At 52.1% G+C, this 15,792-nt stretch overlaps 2 protein-coding genes across 4 annotated transcripts; both read left to right on the forward strand.

The window, feature by feature from the left end:
* The first annotated feature begins 3,560 nt into the window (after positions 1-3,560).
* CUNH2orf50 (chromosome unknown C2orf50 homolog) lies at positions 3,561-6,364 on the forward strand. The gene is made up of 4 exons (XM_004642348.2): positions 3,561-3,810; positions 4,496-4,535; positions 5,119-5,331; positions 6,162-6,364. Exons 1-3 carry the CDS (start codon positions 3,659-3,661, stop codon positions 5,308-5,310), a joined length of 384 nt encoding a protein of 127 aa, XP_004642405.1. The 5' UTR covers positions 3,561-3,658; the 3' UTR covers positions 5,311-5,331; positions 6,162-6,364.
* A 427-nt stretch (positions 6,365-6,791) lies between these two features.
* On the forward strand, positions 6,792-13,445 carry Pqlc3 (PQ loop repeat containing 3). Of its 3 annotated transcripts, XM_004642328.2 has the most exons (7): positions 6,792-7,066; positions 8,367-8,449; positions 8,538-8,607; positions 8,981-9,038; positions 10,211-10,331; positions 11,033-11,074; positions 12,472-13,445. In XM_004642328.2, the coding sequence occupies exons 1-7, from the start codon at positions 6,828-6,830 to the stop codon at positions 12,561-12,563; spliced, it is 705 nt and encodes a 234-aa protein (XP_004642385.2). In that variant the 5' UTR covers positions 6,792-6,827; the 3' UTR covers positions 12,564-13,445. The 3 variants fall into 3 exon arrangements, with proteins under 3 accessions (XP_004642385.2, XP_023558191.1, XP_023558190.1); XM_023702423.1 differs by lacking the exon at positions 10,211-10,331 and having other exon boundaries at positions 12,472-12,529; XM_023702422.1 differs by lacking the exon at positions 8,981-9,038 and having other exon boundaries at positions 12,472-12,529.
* The last annotated feature ends 2,347 nt before the right edge of the window (positions 13,446-15,792 follow it).

Here is a 15,792-nt window from a genome sequence, read left to right on the forward strand (position 1 = left end):
AGATAGTACGCTGCCACCCTGGTGCTCCTGCCATGGAGCAGCTGGCCACAGAATGTACCTTCTGAGCCATGAGCCAGAGCCACCCCTCCTCCTGTGAGCTATGGGTGTCAAGTGTCTCTTCCTAGTCATTGGAAAGCTCAGAGACTGCTTGCCTTGTCTTTCCCTAAAGCTCTGCCTCAGCATGGTGATCTGGGGGTGAGTTTCCAACACATGAACTTTGGGGACACATCACATCCCAGCAGGAGGAGCCCCACAGGCCACAGGAGGGGGCAAGCCCAATGAGAGGGGCCTGCGGGCAGCTTAGCTCTGGGAAGAAAGAAGTACTAGGAACAGTGTCTGGCCTCAGGCTGGAAGGCCCTGGCCCTCCTGGAGATCCAGTCACAGCCAGGCCCTACAAGTGCCCCAGGTGGCCCAGGCCCTCCTGGCCTGGGAGCTGCGGGGGGCACCAGGAGCTGCTCTGTCACCTTGCACGGCTTCCTGTCTCCATACACAGCCTGTGCCCAAGCAGCTGTCTCAGAAGAGCCAAGGAAGCGTCGTGTCCCTTCGCACTGCTGCTGTGGAGTGCTGGAGTCCGGCCTCAGGTATCCACTGCAGTGCCTTTGTGTCCCCGGCTCTGCCTCACCGGGAGCTGGGAGTGCATCGTGCCCAACTCCTGGCCCCCTGCCAGGCTGAAAAGTAGCTCCGGTGAGTCTGAGGGGAGACAGCTAGCTTAGGAGTCAGAGGGAAGCTGGGAGCTTCCTGTCCTCACAATGCCACCACTACAAGGGCACTTTCACTCCCAGCACTCGAGAGGCTGAGGCAGGAGGATCACTGCGTCCCAGGCCCACTGAGGCCACACAGTGAATAATTCAAGGCTAGCCTGGACTACAAAGCAAGAGCCAGTCCCCAAACAAAACAAAATGAAAGATCACCAAATCTAGAAGTTTTGAGGTGAAAAAATGAAACAAAAAAACCTGACCAAAAATATCTCAATAATATCTAAATAAAACAACTATAATTTATTGGTGAAGAAATAAGATGGAGCTAAAATATTAGCTAAAATTAACATAAGATTGGGTCAGATGATTACAGCAAGACATACTAAATCTTTTGTATTTGAGACAGTGGGAGGAGGACAATAATTACTGCACTCAGAAGCTAGTTGAATATATATGTTAGCATTTTAAGGACAACCACTCAAAAAATGAAAGAATTAAAAAAAAAACTAGAGAAGGAAAATAGGTTATAACTTCTAAAATAACAGAGAGGAGAAATGGAGGTTTTTTTTTTTTTTTTTTTTTTTTTTTTTTTTTTTTTTTTTTTTTTTTTGTGGAACTGGGGATTAAACTCAGGCCCTTGGGCTTGCCAGACAAGTGCTTATTCTACTGAGCTATCTTCCTGGCCCCAGACATGGAGTTTTTGAAAAATTGTAGGGTAAAAAGAAAGTACAAAGTTAGATTGTAAAAAAAATGTTAAGGTATCAAAAATTATAATAAATATAAATGAACCACACTTATTAGTTGAGAGGCATGGTGGTGCATGCCTGTAATCCCAGCACTTGGGAGGCTGAGGCAGGAGGACTGCTGGCAGCTCAAGGCCAGCCTGTGCTACATGGTGAGTTCAAGGTCAGCCTAGACTATGCAGCAAGACTGTCTCAAAAAAAAAAAAAAAAAGCTGTCAATTCATTTTGTTTTGCTTTTTTAGACAACCTTATGCTGTTTACAAGAGCACACACTTAAACACATATGGACTCATTTAAAATAAACTCATGGAAAACAACATAGCAAATATTTACCAAGAGAAAACCAGAACAGCTATAGTAATCAAGGGTAAGGCCGGGAGTGGTGGTGCACTTCTGTAACCCCAGCACTCTGCAGGCTGAGGCAGGAGGATCGCCATGTGTTCGAGTTCAGGGCATCCTGGACTACACAGGGAGATCCTGTCTCATAAAATGAATGGAAGGAAGGGGGAGGGAAGGGGAAGGGGAAGGGGAGGGGAGGGGAGGTGAAGAGAGCAAGAGGGGAGGGAGAAGGAAAGGGAGGGAAGGGAAGGAAGGGTGGGAGAGAGAGAGGGCAGGGAGATGGGAAGGAAGGGGAAGGAAGGAGGGAGGGAAGGAAGGAAGGAAAGAAGGGAGGGAAGAAGCAGCCATAGCAACAAAGTAGCCAGCTGGCCCTGCTCATGCCCAAGGGCTGTTGCCCGGTCCAGTCCCAACCCCTTCACATCTATGGGCACACAGTTAGCGTTACCCACGTGGGTCCACGTCCGGGAGGCTCCTCGGGAGCTCAGTCTGCCCGGGCCACTGCTGGGCCTTCTCAGATCCTATTCGCTCCTGACTTGTATCGGAATTATCACAGCGACTCAAGCGGGATGGAGAGCTAATGCTTCCCCCTGCTGGCCGCGGTGTGCACTGCATCACGGGGGCCGGCTTCCCACTGCAGTTTAATTTGCACAGATATGGGGATGGCTTGGTGGCCCACGCTGTGTGCCAGCTCTCGCGAGGCTGAGGCAGGAGGAGGGCAGTCAATTCCAGATCAGCCTGACCTACACACTGAGACCCTGCCTCGACCCCCCCCCCCAAGATACACTTCTAATTAGAGCGTTGCGCTCCAGTCTCCCTGGAAGGCAGCGGCTGGTGCATAGAGCTGAACTCTGCAGGCCGCTGGGGGCTGCGTGGCTCCTGAAGAGTCCTGTCCCTGTGCAGGGACAGGGTCAGCCCCAGGGCCCCGGGGCCACCAGGTGGACTTGTGCACCAGCCAGCAAGTGTGGACAGGGTGCAATCCCAGTGATGAACCCTCGAGGCCCTGTGCAGCCACTTCAGGTTCTTGGCCTCAGTTTCCTCACCTGTACAATGGGTTAGGAAGGCCTGCTGTGGAGGATCACAGGATTGAAACCAGTTTAGACAACTTGGTGAGAATATAATAACAGAAACAGAAGGGCCGGCAAGATAGTTCAGCAGACTAAGCACCTGCTTAGGCAAGCGCAGGGACCAGGGTTGGATTCCTGGCACCACATGCTATGCCAGCCCTGCCCCTGTGCCACTGAGCTGGCCACCTAGACTGGGTGTGGTGGCACACACCTGTAATCCCAGCGCTGGGAAGGCTGAGAACAGGAGGATCACTATGAGTCTGAGCTGAGAAGGGAGACCCTGTACCAAATACATTAAAAAAATAAAGACAGTCTATCACACTGACTCACACTCGTGTTTGGAACAGCACAACTCATAATATCTACATCTTGGAAGCAGCCTATATGTCCACCAGCAGATGAGTGGAGAAAGAAAATGTGGTATTTACACACCATGGAGAACTACTCTGCCCTAAAGAAGGATCAACTTGAGTCCTGCGTGGGGGACCATAATGTCAAGTCGAGTAAATCATACAAGTTTAAATACCGCATGGCTTCTCTTACATGAGACCTGGGCTATAAATAAGGAGCAAAATGAAAGGGAGATAAGTAAGACACAGGGGCAGATCTTCTGCACCAGGGAAGGGGACGGAGGGAGAGGGGCTGAGCGCTCCCCAAACTGCAAACTGCACAGCGCTGCCGGCAGGGGCAGTACCAGCGGCCACAGGGCTCTGTGCAACTGACCCCGCCTACCTGTTCCCAGGGCGACGTCAACATCGCCGCAGCCGGGTGGCCCAGCCGAGCTCAGGGCTAGGGGACCCCGCACAACCGTGGCATGGGGGGCCGCCCCGCTCCTGGACTCCCGAGCACCACACCTGCCAGACCGCCTGTCTCGGTTTTCCGGACGCCACGGACGTCCCCAGGCGTGCAGGAGGACGCACTGTGGAGAGAGCTGGTGGAGGCGGAGCGGCGGGGTCAGCGGCGCTGGTAAGTGCTCTCCAAAACTGCTGTCCGACTTGGGGTTTAGGGGGAGCCTGGGTGGGAAATCCACGGTCTGGGGATAGGGTAGGGATGGGTGGATGGGCAGAGCAAGGGGCATAACCAGTTTTCTGTTTTATTTTGAGACAGGCTCTTGCTAAATTGTCCAGGCAGGGCTCAAACTTGCAACCCTCCTGCCCTGGCCTCCCAGCGTTCTGGGATGAGACACCTGGCTACAAAATCAATTCCAGTAGAAATTAAACTACCAGCACAGTGTGCGCTGCTCCTCACCCTCGACCCTGCCTCTAACCCACACCACAGTCCTGGGACATTACAAAGGCGTGGGGCCTTGAAAACCAGGTTTTCTTCACAGAGGGCGGGAAGTCTCCTCACAAGGCCTCTGGAGACATTTGGAGGCACAGGTGCGACTGGGCCACAGGTTTTCCTAGCGACAGCATCATGACCTGGTAGTGACCGCTGGCCACTGTACAGGACAATTCAATTATAAATGGTTTCAGTTGGGCATGGTGGCACACACCTGTGGTCCTGGCTGAGGCAGGAGGAACCCGGGTGTGAGCCTGCTCTGGGCAACTTAGTGACTCCATAAGATCTTGGGTTCAATCCTCAGTACTGCAAAATAAAATACAGAAGAAAGGATTAAGATTCACATGGCCAATGTATTTTTTCTTTCCAGGACTGAGAGCTGGGGTTTCCTGAAAGACTATGACCCCATGGTAAGGCAGCTGTTGTCTTGGCATGAATTTATGTGCTCTTTCCTTCCCTCAGTGGGGAGTATGGACTCAGCTCCACGCTGCACGGGTGCGTAGTTTTGCTTTAAGCAAGTCAGGGTCTGGTGGGAAAGAAAATATTTACACAAAACACTGAGAAACATTTTCTTCTTGTTTGTTGATCATATTGAGATGGAACAGCTGGGAATGACGGGCACTTGACGCTGGAATGTTTCCCTGGTGCGCAATGTGTGTGCCAAGGCCCCAGGGAAAACCAGCGTGGGTAAAAATACACCGGAAGTGAATTCTCTGGGTCTGATGGAAGCACCTCCTGTATGCAGCAAGCCTGGCCTCGACAGGAGCTTTTCTAAGCTGCAGAACTTGCTGGGTGTGGTGGCGCATGCCTGTGATCCCAGCACTGGAGAGGCTGAGGCCAGAGGACTGCTTTGAGTTCAAGGCCTGAACTGCATAGTAAGACCCTGTCTCCAAAGCCAACAAAAACCCAAAAGACAAAGCCAGAGAGGCCACCTGCTCTCGGCCACATCCTAGGGGTGCATGAAGCTGTGACTCTGATGTGTCCTCTTCTTAGGGCAACAAGAAGGAGCAGGAGCAGCTGCCGGAGCATGTGCCTCTCTTTTCGGACACGGTGCCCCACTCCAGCAGCCAGGTGGTGGGCAGCAGGCTGGCCACGCCGCTTGGTAGGGGCCTGGTCCACATGGACTTCGCATTCGTGGCAGGGACACGCAGGAACAGGCCAGGAGCCGGGCTGCAGCCGGCCTAGGACAGGGCATCTCCTGGGCAGGTAGGTCCAGGGGATGAGGGGACACAGAGCACCAGTCCAAACACCAGGCATGTGCCTGGGACCCCACCACTCAGAGACTGAGGCAGGAGGATCACCATGAGCTCACAGCCAGCCTGGACCACACAGTGAAAACAGAACAAAGCAACAAGAACCCCACTGACGCAGTCACTTCCCTCTTCCTCCATCCCCTCAGAAAGGCCCTTGGGCGAGGAACACGGCCAGTGCTTGTGACTGTTTTCTCTCGGCCCCAGGTGGGTCATGTTCAGCCTCACAGTTGGCCTGACAACTGCTTCATTCATCTTATTCCTCATGCCCCGCGGAGACCAGAACAGAGAGCCTAAGCCACACAGCCAGTGGGCAGTGGAGCTGGGCTTCAAATGGGTTCAGGGGCTCCCGGAGCCTCAGGCTCAAGCAGAGGCCCAGACCTGAGGCAGCTGAGGGCCAGACACTGACCCAACCTCAGGCAGCTGAGCTGTGATGATGGGGGTTCAGCTTAAAAGGTTGAGCTGTCTCTTTTTGGCTGCACTTCAAATTGAACCCAGGGCCTTTCCCCTGAGCTCCACCCTCAGCCCTCTTTTGAGATCAGATCTCTCTTACTCAGTAACCCAGGCTGTGCTGGAACTTGGGATCCTCCTGCCTCAGCCGCCCTGAGTGCAGGGATGAAGGTCTCCCGCTCCTACAATGCCAGGGACCTGCCGACCCCATTCTGGCTCCAGGACTGTCTGTGGGGCTGGGCTGACTTGGGCTGCAGCTGTAGGCTGGGAGGGGACCTGGCCTGCATGTGTTGGCATCAGGGTGGCTGCAAGACCCTGTGTGACCTCCTCCAACAGGACTCAGCTCTGCCCTTCGTGTCCCCACTGGAGCCAGGGGATCCCGACTGAGGACCTGCCTAGGATCTGGGTGCCATCCTCTTACCCCTCTGGGTCAAAGGGGGCCAGGTGATGCCGCTAATCCTAGTCCTCCAGGAGGCTGAGGCAGAAGGATCAAAAGTTCTAGGTCGGCCTTGAATTTAGTAAGACCCTGTGTCAAAATTAATGTATGTATCAGCTCCACACAATGAATGTGATCATTATGTATTGCATACACGGGCTAATAAAAAATTAAGAACAATAAATAAAAAGGGCTGGAGATTATCTCAGTGCAAAGACTCAAGCCAGTTTCCTTCTGCAAAATCCCAACAGAATGGGCCGTCCTTCCGCGAAAAGTATCCTTCTGCTTTCTAATCTCCCTCACCTCGCTCTCTAATCTCCCTCACCCCGCTCTCTAATCTCCCTCACCCCAACACTTCAGTGGGATCCGAACCCGCGCAATCTGAGGCAATGAGAAAAGTGCCTCAGCCGCGAGCGGAACTGGGCGGGGCGGGGCCGTTGGGCGCACATGGGCGGGGTGAAGGTGGGCGGATGGGCTCGGGGCGGGGCCAGGGAAGGGGCGGAACTACCCAGGGGCGGGTCAAGTAGGGGCGGGACAGATCTGAAGCAGGCGAATAGGCGAGCGGAATGAGTGCATGGGCGGTGCGATCACATGGGTGGGGCCGTGGGCGGTGCGCGGGAAGACGGAAGGCCTCGGCTCTGGCCACCCTCTGCCTGCTCGCTATGGAGGCTGCGCTGCTGTGGTTCTGCAACTGGAGCACCCTGACTGTATGCGCCGCGCTCAAGCTGCCGCAGATCCATGCCCAACTGGCGGCACGCAGCGCGCGGGGTGTCAGTCTCTCCAGCTTGCTGCTGGAGCTGGCGGGGTGAGCTCCCTGGCGGCCGAGGGGAAAAGGGTCACCCAGGGCGGGGCGGCCCCAGGAGCTGGACCCGGGCGCTTGCGGGCCGCGCCCATCGTATTTACTGCTCCGGGCGGAGCCTGGACATTTTTATTTTGAGAAGGTTGCCCAGGGCTGGGCTCGAATTTGCGATCCTCCTGCCACAACCTCCTGTGTGCGCCACCACCCCGTGACACGTGCACCTCGAGCCCCACTTTGCTCCTGTAAACCTCTTTACCGGCCATACACCCTCCCTGGTAAGGGAAGTATTTGGGGGCTTGGACAATGTCGAGATTAGGAGAGGAGACAGAGATAACGAGACTGCTGCAGGTGCGGGGTGATCTGCCCGAAATCCGGCTGGGATTCCCTACTCAGAGCCTAAGAACAGAAACGCAGCAGGATTGGGAGTGCAGGGCTGTCATCCCAGCACTCTGAAAGGCTGAAGCTGGAGGATTGCAAATTCCTCCCACAAGTCTGAGCCCACTCTGGGCAATTTAGTAACTTAATGAGACTCAGCCACAAAATAAGGAACTGGAGGCAAAGCTTACTGCAAAGGTCCAGGGAGGGGTGGAAGTGGTTCCGGGGAGGGCGTGGGGAGCCGGGTGTGGCGTTGGCAAGCGTCCACACGCAGCGTGGAAATCTGAGCCTGCGGGCTACAGGATGAGAGGGGGCTGAGTTTCAGCCGCTCCACCTGCTCGACCAGCGTCCACAGAGGCCGTTCTCGGCTGCGTCGGGCCACCTTCCCTGTGAAGCCATTTGGAGATTGGGGTGGCAGCCGCTAGGCGCTGAGACCCGGCAGCACTTGACCCCAGCCCTGCCGGGCCGGTTGAGCGCCCCCTTGGAGCCCTCACCTTTTTCTTTCTTTCTCCCCTCCCCTCCCTTCCTCTCCCCTCCCCTCCCCTTTCCTTTCCTCTTTCTTTTGGCCTGGAGCCCAGACAGCAGCCTTGGGGGCAGGGACTCCCCTAGCTCTGTGCAAAGTCACTCTAAAAGTCTCACTAAATTGCCCACGCTGGGCTCAAGCAGGATCTTCCTGCTTCAGCCTCATGAAGTGCCTGGGTGACAAGTATGGGCGACCACATTCCACCCAGCTAGCAGATCAGGGCACAATCATGCTGCCACACCCAGCAGCTGGTGGACATACCCTAATGCTGCAGGCCGCTGAGGTGACATTTCATCTGATTTTCCATGTCTTCGTCTTGAACCCTAGGCTCTAGGACTTGGCACAGATGCCAGCCTTGGGGCTGACTGGGTGCAGCGGGCTGTGACTGTGTGCCTTCCCTGTTCCCAGGTTTCTGGTCTGCCTCCGCTACCAGTATTACTACGGCAGCCCGGTGCTCACCTACCTGGAGTACCCCATCCTCATTGTGCAAGGTAGCTGCCCTTGCACACCCATTGTGCCTCACACCCCTGCTGCTCCCTGAGGCTCCCCTTCGTCCTTTCACCGCAGCCTTTCTTCCAGATGTCGTCCTCCTGCTCTGTGTCTTTCATTTTAATGGGGACATGAAACAAGCTGCACCGTACCTGGCTGTGTATCCTTTAAACATCTGAGAATCTGAATGGGATTGGAGAGATCAGGCCAGGTGGCTTAGTGGTGGAGCCCATGGTTGAGGCCTAGATTCCATCCCCAGGTCAACACACACACACACATGCACACACACACGCCCCAGCCATGATGTTGAACACCTACAATCCTAGTGCTCTGGAGGCTGAGGCAGGAGGAATACTGAGAGTTTGAGGCCAACCTGCGGGTCAAAAAACCAAAAAATAAACCAACAGCCAGAAAAGCATCCCCAGTTCTCCCCTTGGCTTAGCTGTTACCTTTGTGGTCCAGGTTCTTCTATAGAGGTGGGTGGATGGCAGGGCGGCCAAAGACCCTCAGCTGTGTCCTTAGCCTTGGGTGAGATTTGCGGCCTCCTGGTTCGTCCTTGGGCTGCACCAGGGTGTCATCGACGTGGCCATGGTGAGTGATGAACCCTCCCGCATGCATGGCCCCTGCTCACCCTGCCTGCCCTTGACTTCAGATCTGCCCGCCGAGCCACATCCCCAGTCCTTTTCCATTTGTTTTGAGACAGAATTTTGCTAAATGGCTGAGGGTGGTCTTGAACTCGGGGTTCTCCTGCCTCAGCCTCCTACAGTGCCAAAAGTATGGACTTTTTGAACTTCCAGGGTCCCTCCATCCACACCTACCCACCTGCTTTCCTGGCCAGCATCACATGTCCGAAAGTCACCGCCCTCCCTTCTCTCACACCCTACCTGCTCCTGTGCTTTTCTTGTCCTCAGACTTCCTGCCGGCCCACAGGGGCGTGGACCAGCCCTGACTGCTCTCTTACCACCTGGCTGCCCTGGCTTAGTGCAACCTTAGCTCCCCATGTCTCCAGCCCACCCCATTCTCTGCCACTGCCCTCAGCAGCTCTGCTCTGCAGATGGCTGCAGGGCACACTCAGTGCGGCATGCGTGGGGCTGGAGGACTCATAGTCAGGGAGCCTGCTGTTCCAGTGCTGTGCCCACCATGCTGAGTGCTGTTGGTCGGTTCAGGCAGCCTGGGTTCCCAGACTTGGGAGCCTAGGAGCCCGGGCTATACTTTGGGGGACAGAGCTGTGGTTAGTCAAGACTTTGCCATGGTGTGGGGATCGCCTTTGCTTCCTGGAGGACTTCTGGGCTACAGGAAACCTCTCACAGTGACATTTGAGCCCCTACCAAACAGGTTTCAGTCTTGTGCAGACTGGTGATCACTTGGCCTGAAAATTTACCTTCATAAGCACTGTGAATAGTAGGGTGTGGTGGTATACAGCCATAACCCCAGCACTCAGGAGGCTGAGGCAGGATGATTGCCAAGAGTCGGAGGCCAGCTTGGGCTACATAGGAGAGACCTTGTCTCTAAAAACAAAACTGAACAGCACTGTGACTATCTGCAGCTCTTTGGCTTTTTTTTTTTTTTTTTTTTGAGATGGTCTCGCTATGCAGTTTGGGCTGGCCCTGTGCTCACTTTTGTAGCACCTAGGCTGGTCTTGAACTCACAGTGATCCTCCTGTCTCAACCTCCCAAGTGCTGGGATTACAAGCGTGTGCCACCCTGCCCGGTTCTCTTTGGCTTTTTAACGAATGGATTTGGGGCTTTCTTATCTGCAAACAGAACTTGTGCACGTTGGTCAGTGCGGCCAGCAAGCTGGCCCAGCTCCAGTACCTGTGGAAGGCGCAGGACTCGGGCACTGCCAGTGCGCTCACCTGGGGCCTCTCCGCCTACACCAGTGCAGGTGAGGATGCACCCTGGCTTGTGGCCTTGGCCACTTGGTCTCCCTGGAAGCTGATGAACTATGTGTCTAAGCATTTCTGTCCTTTGGGCTTTGGCATTCTACACGTAGCTATTCAGCTAGAACCTGCTAACCAGGAGTGTCCATATTTAAAAGGTGGGCTCAGCTGGACATGGTGGTGCATGCATTCCTGTAATGACAGCGCTAGGGAGGCTGAGGTAGGAGGATTGCTGTGAGTTGGAGGCCAGCCTGGGCTACACAGCAAGACCCTGTCTCAAAAACCAGAAACAAAACACAGTTTTAAATTAGTGGGGGCTGGAGGCTTGTGGGTTAGCTCAATTGTTTAAAGCACCTGCTTGGGCAAACTCAGGTGCAGGGGACCTCGGTTTGATCCCTAGCTCCACATGCCACACCAGACCCACCCTTAAGGCAGCCTGAGACAGCCCCGCCGCCAAAAAAAAATCCTTAAATTAGTGGCGGCCTTTTCTGAGGCTACTGGATCATTTCCAAGTGAAATTTGGTGGTTGCTTTTTGAGGTTGGGTTGTGGGTCTCCAGGTGGTCATGAACTATAAGACTGCTTCATGTTCTAACCCATGTACACCTTGCAGGAACTGTCAGCACCACACAGTGTATTTAAAGATACTGGCTGAACACCAAATTGTCTGCAAAGCAAGTTATTTATGCTGCCACTTTTCTTTTTCAGCAAGAATAGTAACAACTTTCATGACCACTGGCGATCTGACAGGTAAGCGGCGCTTTTCCTCTGCTCTCTTGGCTGTGGCACTGGTTGAGCCTCCTTGGAGTGCAGACTGTCTTAAAGGTTTTTTTTTTTTTTCCTTTTTTTCTCTGAATGCCTTCAGGGCAGGTTTGGCTAGCTGGAGTTGTGGGGATCGAACCACAGCAACCTGAGCCTGACTGCTTTGTTGAAGCAGCCACTTAAAGAACTGAGCTAAGGGGCAGGCTCCCGTGTCTTACGGTTTAATAGGTTGCCTCAACTTGTTTCCATTATGGACTAGAAGAAATTGGCTGCTCCACACCATCACCAAGCGTGAGGCTTTGCCTCTTGTAGGTCTTGCCATAGAGGAGCACAAGTGGGGGCCCACCTTGGGGAGGTTCATTCGCTTCAGCAATGCAAATAGTGGCCTCCCACTCATTGTGTAGCCCAGTCTGACCTGGAGCTCAAAGCAGTCCTCCTGCCTCAGCCTTCCTAGTGCTGGGATCACAGGTGCATGGCACCACACGAGGCTGAGCCTTTTCAACTCTCAAATGGAGAGTGCTCTATGAACCCGAGGAAGACGGTTAGGATAGAGGCAGCTCTGTGTTTGCTGATTTCAGTGAAGACCAGAAAGTGTCCCCAGTATGCAGACTCTGGCAGGAAGATACTTACTCTGAGAAATGCAGCTTCAGAATGGGAGCCACGTCTGCTAGGCGGTCTCAGAGGCTTTTATTGGGCCCCAATACAGTATTTTCTGCCAACTCTGATTATAGGATTAAAGTCAGCCTACTGAAGCATAAATTTTATTGTGGTGGAGAACAGGAGAGGAGATGGCCTGGGTCTGTCTTCTCTGCTGATTCAAGAATCCCCAGCAGGGTGCGAGTCAGACCAGCACTATCCCTACAACAAACTCGCACGAAAAATCCCGTGAGCGGGAATGCTCAGTGGCACGTGTGCTCCGGGCCGCTGCTCCCGGAAGTGAGCAGTGTGCGAGGGTGAACTTCAACAGCAGAGTAGCCGTGGTGTAAGGCTCAGTGTCACGTCCTATTTGTGCCGCTTTTCCATGGGTCCCTGTTCCACAGCTCTTCCTGGTCACTCCCTTAGGAAACAGGCTCGGACAGCAGCCTGTTCTTCAGATGGACCCTGATGTCAGGGTGTCTTGCACTGCTGTGTGCACAGAGTGGTCCACGCTGAGACTCGCAGTGAGCACAGGGACTGCAGGTCCTCCGGTCAGAGCCAGCACTCCGCAGTGTTCTTCAGGAAGTCACGCTAGTGCAGGAAGATCATTTCTGCAGAGCAGCCGACCTGTACTTGGAGTTACTCCAGGGCCTGTCGACAAGCCTTTCTTTGGACTTGTTTACAAGGAGGAAACATCCACCCAGAGTGTGAAAGGTCTTAATGCCCACACTTGCTTTTTTCTGTTGCAGTTCTTACTCGCTTTGTGATCATGCTAGCCTTAAACATCTGGGTGACAGGGACAGTGCTGCGCTACAGAAAACCTCGCTCCAAGGCTGAGTGACAACCACATCACCGCTGCTCCAGGAAGGACGGACTGGGGTGACTGAGCTCTGGAGAGCAGTACCCACAGCTTTGCTGAGGGCTCCTACAGATCTAGTCACTAACTCCAGAATTTTAAATCCAGAGGTTTCACGGACTTGCAAGACCTCCTTAAACATGAGCTGTAAAGGCCACTTTCCCTCCCTCCCTCCACTCCTCCAGGTCTCGCAGGGCTTGGAAACAGCTTCTGTGGCATCCTGGTGCCCACGGACCCTTCCCTTTGCACTCCGTGGCCCAGGCCACCTGCAACACTCTGTAGCCTCTGGAGGTTTTAAGAGTCTCCCCATGACCCTGACGGAACAAGACACAGTCAGAAGCAGAGCTGTGGCCAACAGATAAGGCTTACTCTGGGGACTGTGTGCAGCATGCGGGCATGGAGGGATATAAGTCCTGGGTCTGGGGTGCAAAGTGCCCTCATTCACGCATGCCTTGGAGGGTTCAGAGTAGCTGTTGCTAAATTCTGTTCTTCTTTTACTATTTTGTTGTTTTAGGAAATTTTGTTTTCATATAGTATCCAAAATAATAGGAATTCCCAAGGCAGGTACTGTGAGACGCACTCACTCGCTGTAGGGGCAACATCTCTACAGCCTTCCTCGGGGGCAGAGCCATGTGAGGGCAGCCACCACCCATTTGGCTTTCATTGGATTTGGTGCCACTGGCTTTAGCTCTCGAGAATATACAGGTTCTACTGTCTTCAATAGTATCTCATCCTAAATATGCTAAGGCTGTTGAATATTGAAATTTTAACATTCAACTTCAGAGGATCTGCTATATGCAGGAATTAAACTGGATTTGAACATATTTTTCTCATATAAAATAAACTTTCATAGTTTGAATTCTGAATCTTGAGGGTGTCATTATTTTAAATTATGTGGGCCAGGGACATACTTGGTGGCATAAGTGCCTGTCTGGCAAGTACAAGGTCCTGAGTTCAATCCCTGGTACAAAAAAGAAAAAAGAAAAGTATGTTTCTCAATAAACTAGTTGATTTAAAAAAAAAAATTAGTCTTTATTTATTTGGTACAGGGTCTTACTCTACAGCTCAGATGTGCAGTGATCCCACTTCAGCTTCCCTAGTGCTGGGATTACTAGCAAGTGCCACCACGCCTAGTGTTGGGGCTGGCACAGTGTGCCCAGGGTTCTGGGGCCAGCTTGGCATGTGGTACTGGGGATAGAACCTGGGGACCAAACCCAGGTCTTTGTGTTTGCCAGGCAGGGACTTAAGACTGCCAAGCTATCTCCCCAGCCCTAAACTGGTTAATTTTTTAGAACTATTTCTTGGGACAAACAGGAAGAGAAACTCAGTGCCTAAAAATAAATTACTCATTTTATGTAATTACTTCAATCATAGCTGACATTTTATTTATTTTTAATTTTTTGGGGGGGCAGAACTGGGGATTGAACTCAGGCCCTTGCGCTAGCCAGGGAAGCACTTATTCCACTGAGCCATCTCCCCAGCCCCATAGCTGACATTTTAAAAAACCCAAGTTAGCTTTTTCTCATAAATGCTTAGAAAATGTCCGTTAATATAAAGATTGTGATTTGTAGTCCAACAAATGTTTTATGTACCTGTACTGTACAGTTTAGGGACATACTTAGCTGAGGCATTTCCTGTTTGCCCTTTGAACATTTCAAATGCAGCGCAGCCCCCCCCCCCCCTATGGCAGAAACCCTGTGGCCAGAGTCTGCCTGGGAGCAGATCCTAGAAACCAGTGCTGGCCTTCTATACCATCCTTGCCAACTCCAGGGGCATTTTTAGGTTTGCAATCTTTCAATGCCTAGGCTCCTGGCTGAAACTCACAGTTCTGCCTGAGTTACGTGATAAGACAGGAAGTCAGAAGTCTAGAGTCACAAAACTCTAACCCATCTTTTTTTTGTTTTTTGGAGACAGGGTCTCACAATGTAATGCAGGCTGGTCTTAAAGTCAGTATGGACCCCAAGCTGACCTCAATCTCAGCTATCCTCCTGTCTCAGCCTCCCGAGTGCTGAGATTATAGGAGTGTGCCACCCCACCTGGCTATTTATCCCATTATTTCTTTCACAGAAGACAGTTTTTGGTACTCTTGTGAAAGTTGCAGCATTATAAGACTATTTCACAAGAAAAGTATAAAAATATTTATATCAATTTCTTTTATTGATTTTTTTTTATAAAAAGCAGGCATAAAATACAATTACATTACTACAAAGATGCAACAAAATTTTTTAAAAAAGAAAAATCAATGGAGGATGATTTTTGTTCAGGGGACAGCTGATATAATACTAATGATCTCAACCATGCAGTTCCTAACTTATACAATTCCAAATGAAAGTCATGGACAGGGTCAAGGCCAGGCCCTGGGCACATGCCCAGCACTGTCACAGAGTGCCCTCCCTCAAAGTGCTTTAGGTTGATGGGATCAGGGCTGGGGATCCCTCTGGAAACCTGAGCGCCTCACTCTCGCCCAGTGGAGACAGGGAACTTAAAGCATCTCCTGGGAGGCTTCCGAGGGCCTAGGTTTCTCTCACCCTCTGAATCCCATCAAGAAGGTTAAGGAGGGCAGCAGAACTCCTTCCACTGTAGTTTGGCAAGCTGGAGTGTTTCTGCTTAGGGGCTAGAGATAAACGGATACCAAGTAGGTCTTTCAGGGCCAGGTTCATACGAAACCAGCACAAGTTAGTTAAAAGCACTAACCGTTAACTTAGGGCCATCAGCACAGTGATCCATTAGAGCATTTTAAACTTTCAGATAAATTTTATTTTCTTAAAAAAATCTTGCTTCTAGATAGCATGTTTTAAAAAATATTTTAAAAAATTCATTACACATTAACTTTCAACAGTAATACCAGCACTAGTTTTCCTTCTTTTGTCCTGCTATCCCCATAAAAGTAAAAAGCCAACTGAGAAAAGCCCAGTATTCACTATTTCTGAGTTCCAATAGGAGGTATTCATGGCCTGAAGAATCAGGTGTGGGAGTATAAATATTTCTCTTGAAGTCTTGGGGCCTAAGGAAAACTGGCACAAAAATGGGCTGCTTCATATTAGGGGACAGGGGCAGCACTGGCTTGGGTCAGGACTATATTAGCGCTCCTGCAAATAACAGATCCCCTGCCCCCCAGTGACCTTCCTTGGAGCATCCTCACCTCTCAGTGTCTTTCCCTATACCCTTCACATTAGTTTTCCTTGTACAGTTGTGTCACACCACAATTCTCCAT

Source organism: Octodon degus, unplaced genomic scaffold (assembly GCF_000260255.1).
Source record: "Octodon degus isolate 3935 unplaced genomic scaffold, OctDeg1.0 scaffold00151, whole genome shotgun sequence".
NCBI classification, from domain to species: domain Eukaryota; kingdom Metazoa; phylum Chordata; class Mammalia; order Rodentia; family Octodontidae; genus Octodon; species Octodon degus.

What these genes read in the sequence shown, in the direction of transcription:
- Pqlc3 (XM_004642328.2), top strand. Translation starts at nt 6,828, where the DNA reads ATGAGTGCATGGGCGGTGCGATCACATGGGTGGGGCCGTGGGCGGTGC. An exon ending in TTGCTGCTGGAGCTGGCGGG is followed by an intron (nt 7,067 to 8,366) that starts GTGAGCTCCCTG and finishes CCCTGTTCCCAG; the next exon opens with GTTTCTGGTCTGCCTCCGCT. An exon ending in GTGTCATCGACGTGGCCATG is followed by an intron (nt 9,039 to 10,210) that starts GTGAGTGATGAA and finishes ATCTGCAAACAG; the next exon opens with AACTTGTGCACGTTGGTCAG.
- CUNH2orf50 (XM_004642348.2), top strand. Translation starts at nt 3,659, where the DNA reads ATGGGGGGCCGCCCCGCTCCTGGACTCCCGAGCACCACACCTGCCAGA. An exon ending in CGGCGGGGTCAGCGGCGCTG is followed by an intron (nt 3,811 to 4,495) that starts GTAAGTGCTCTC and finishes TTTTCTTTCCAG; the next exon opens with GACTGAGAGCTGGGGTTTCC. An exon ending in TGAAAGACTATGACCCCATG is followed by an intron (nt 4,536 to 5,118) that starts GTAAGGCAGCTG and finishes TCCTCTTCTTAG; the next exon opens with GGCAACAAGAAGGAGCAGGA.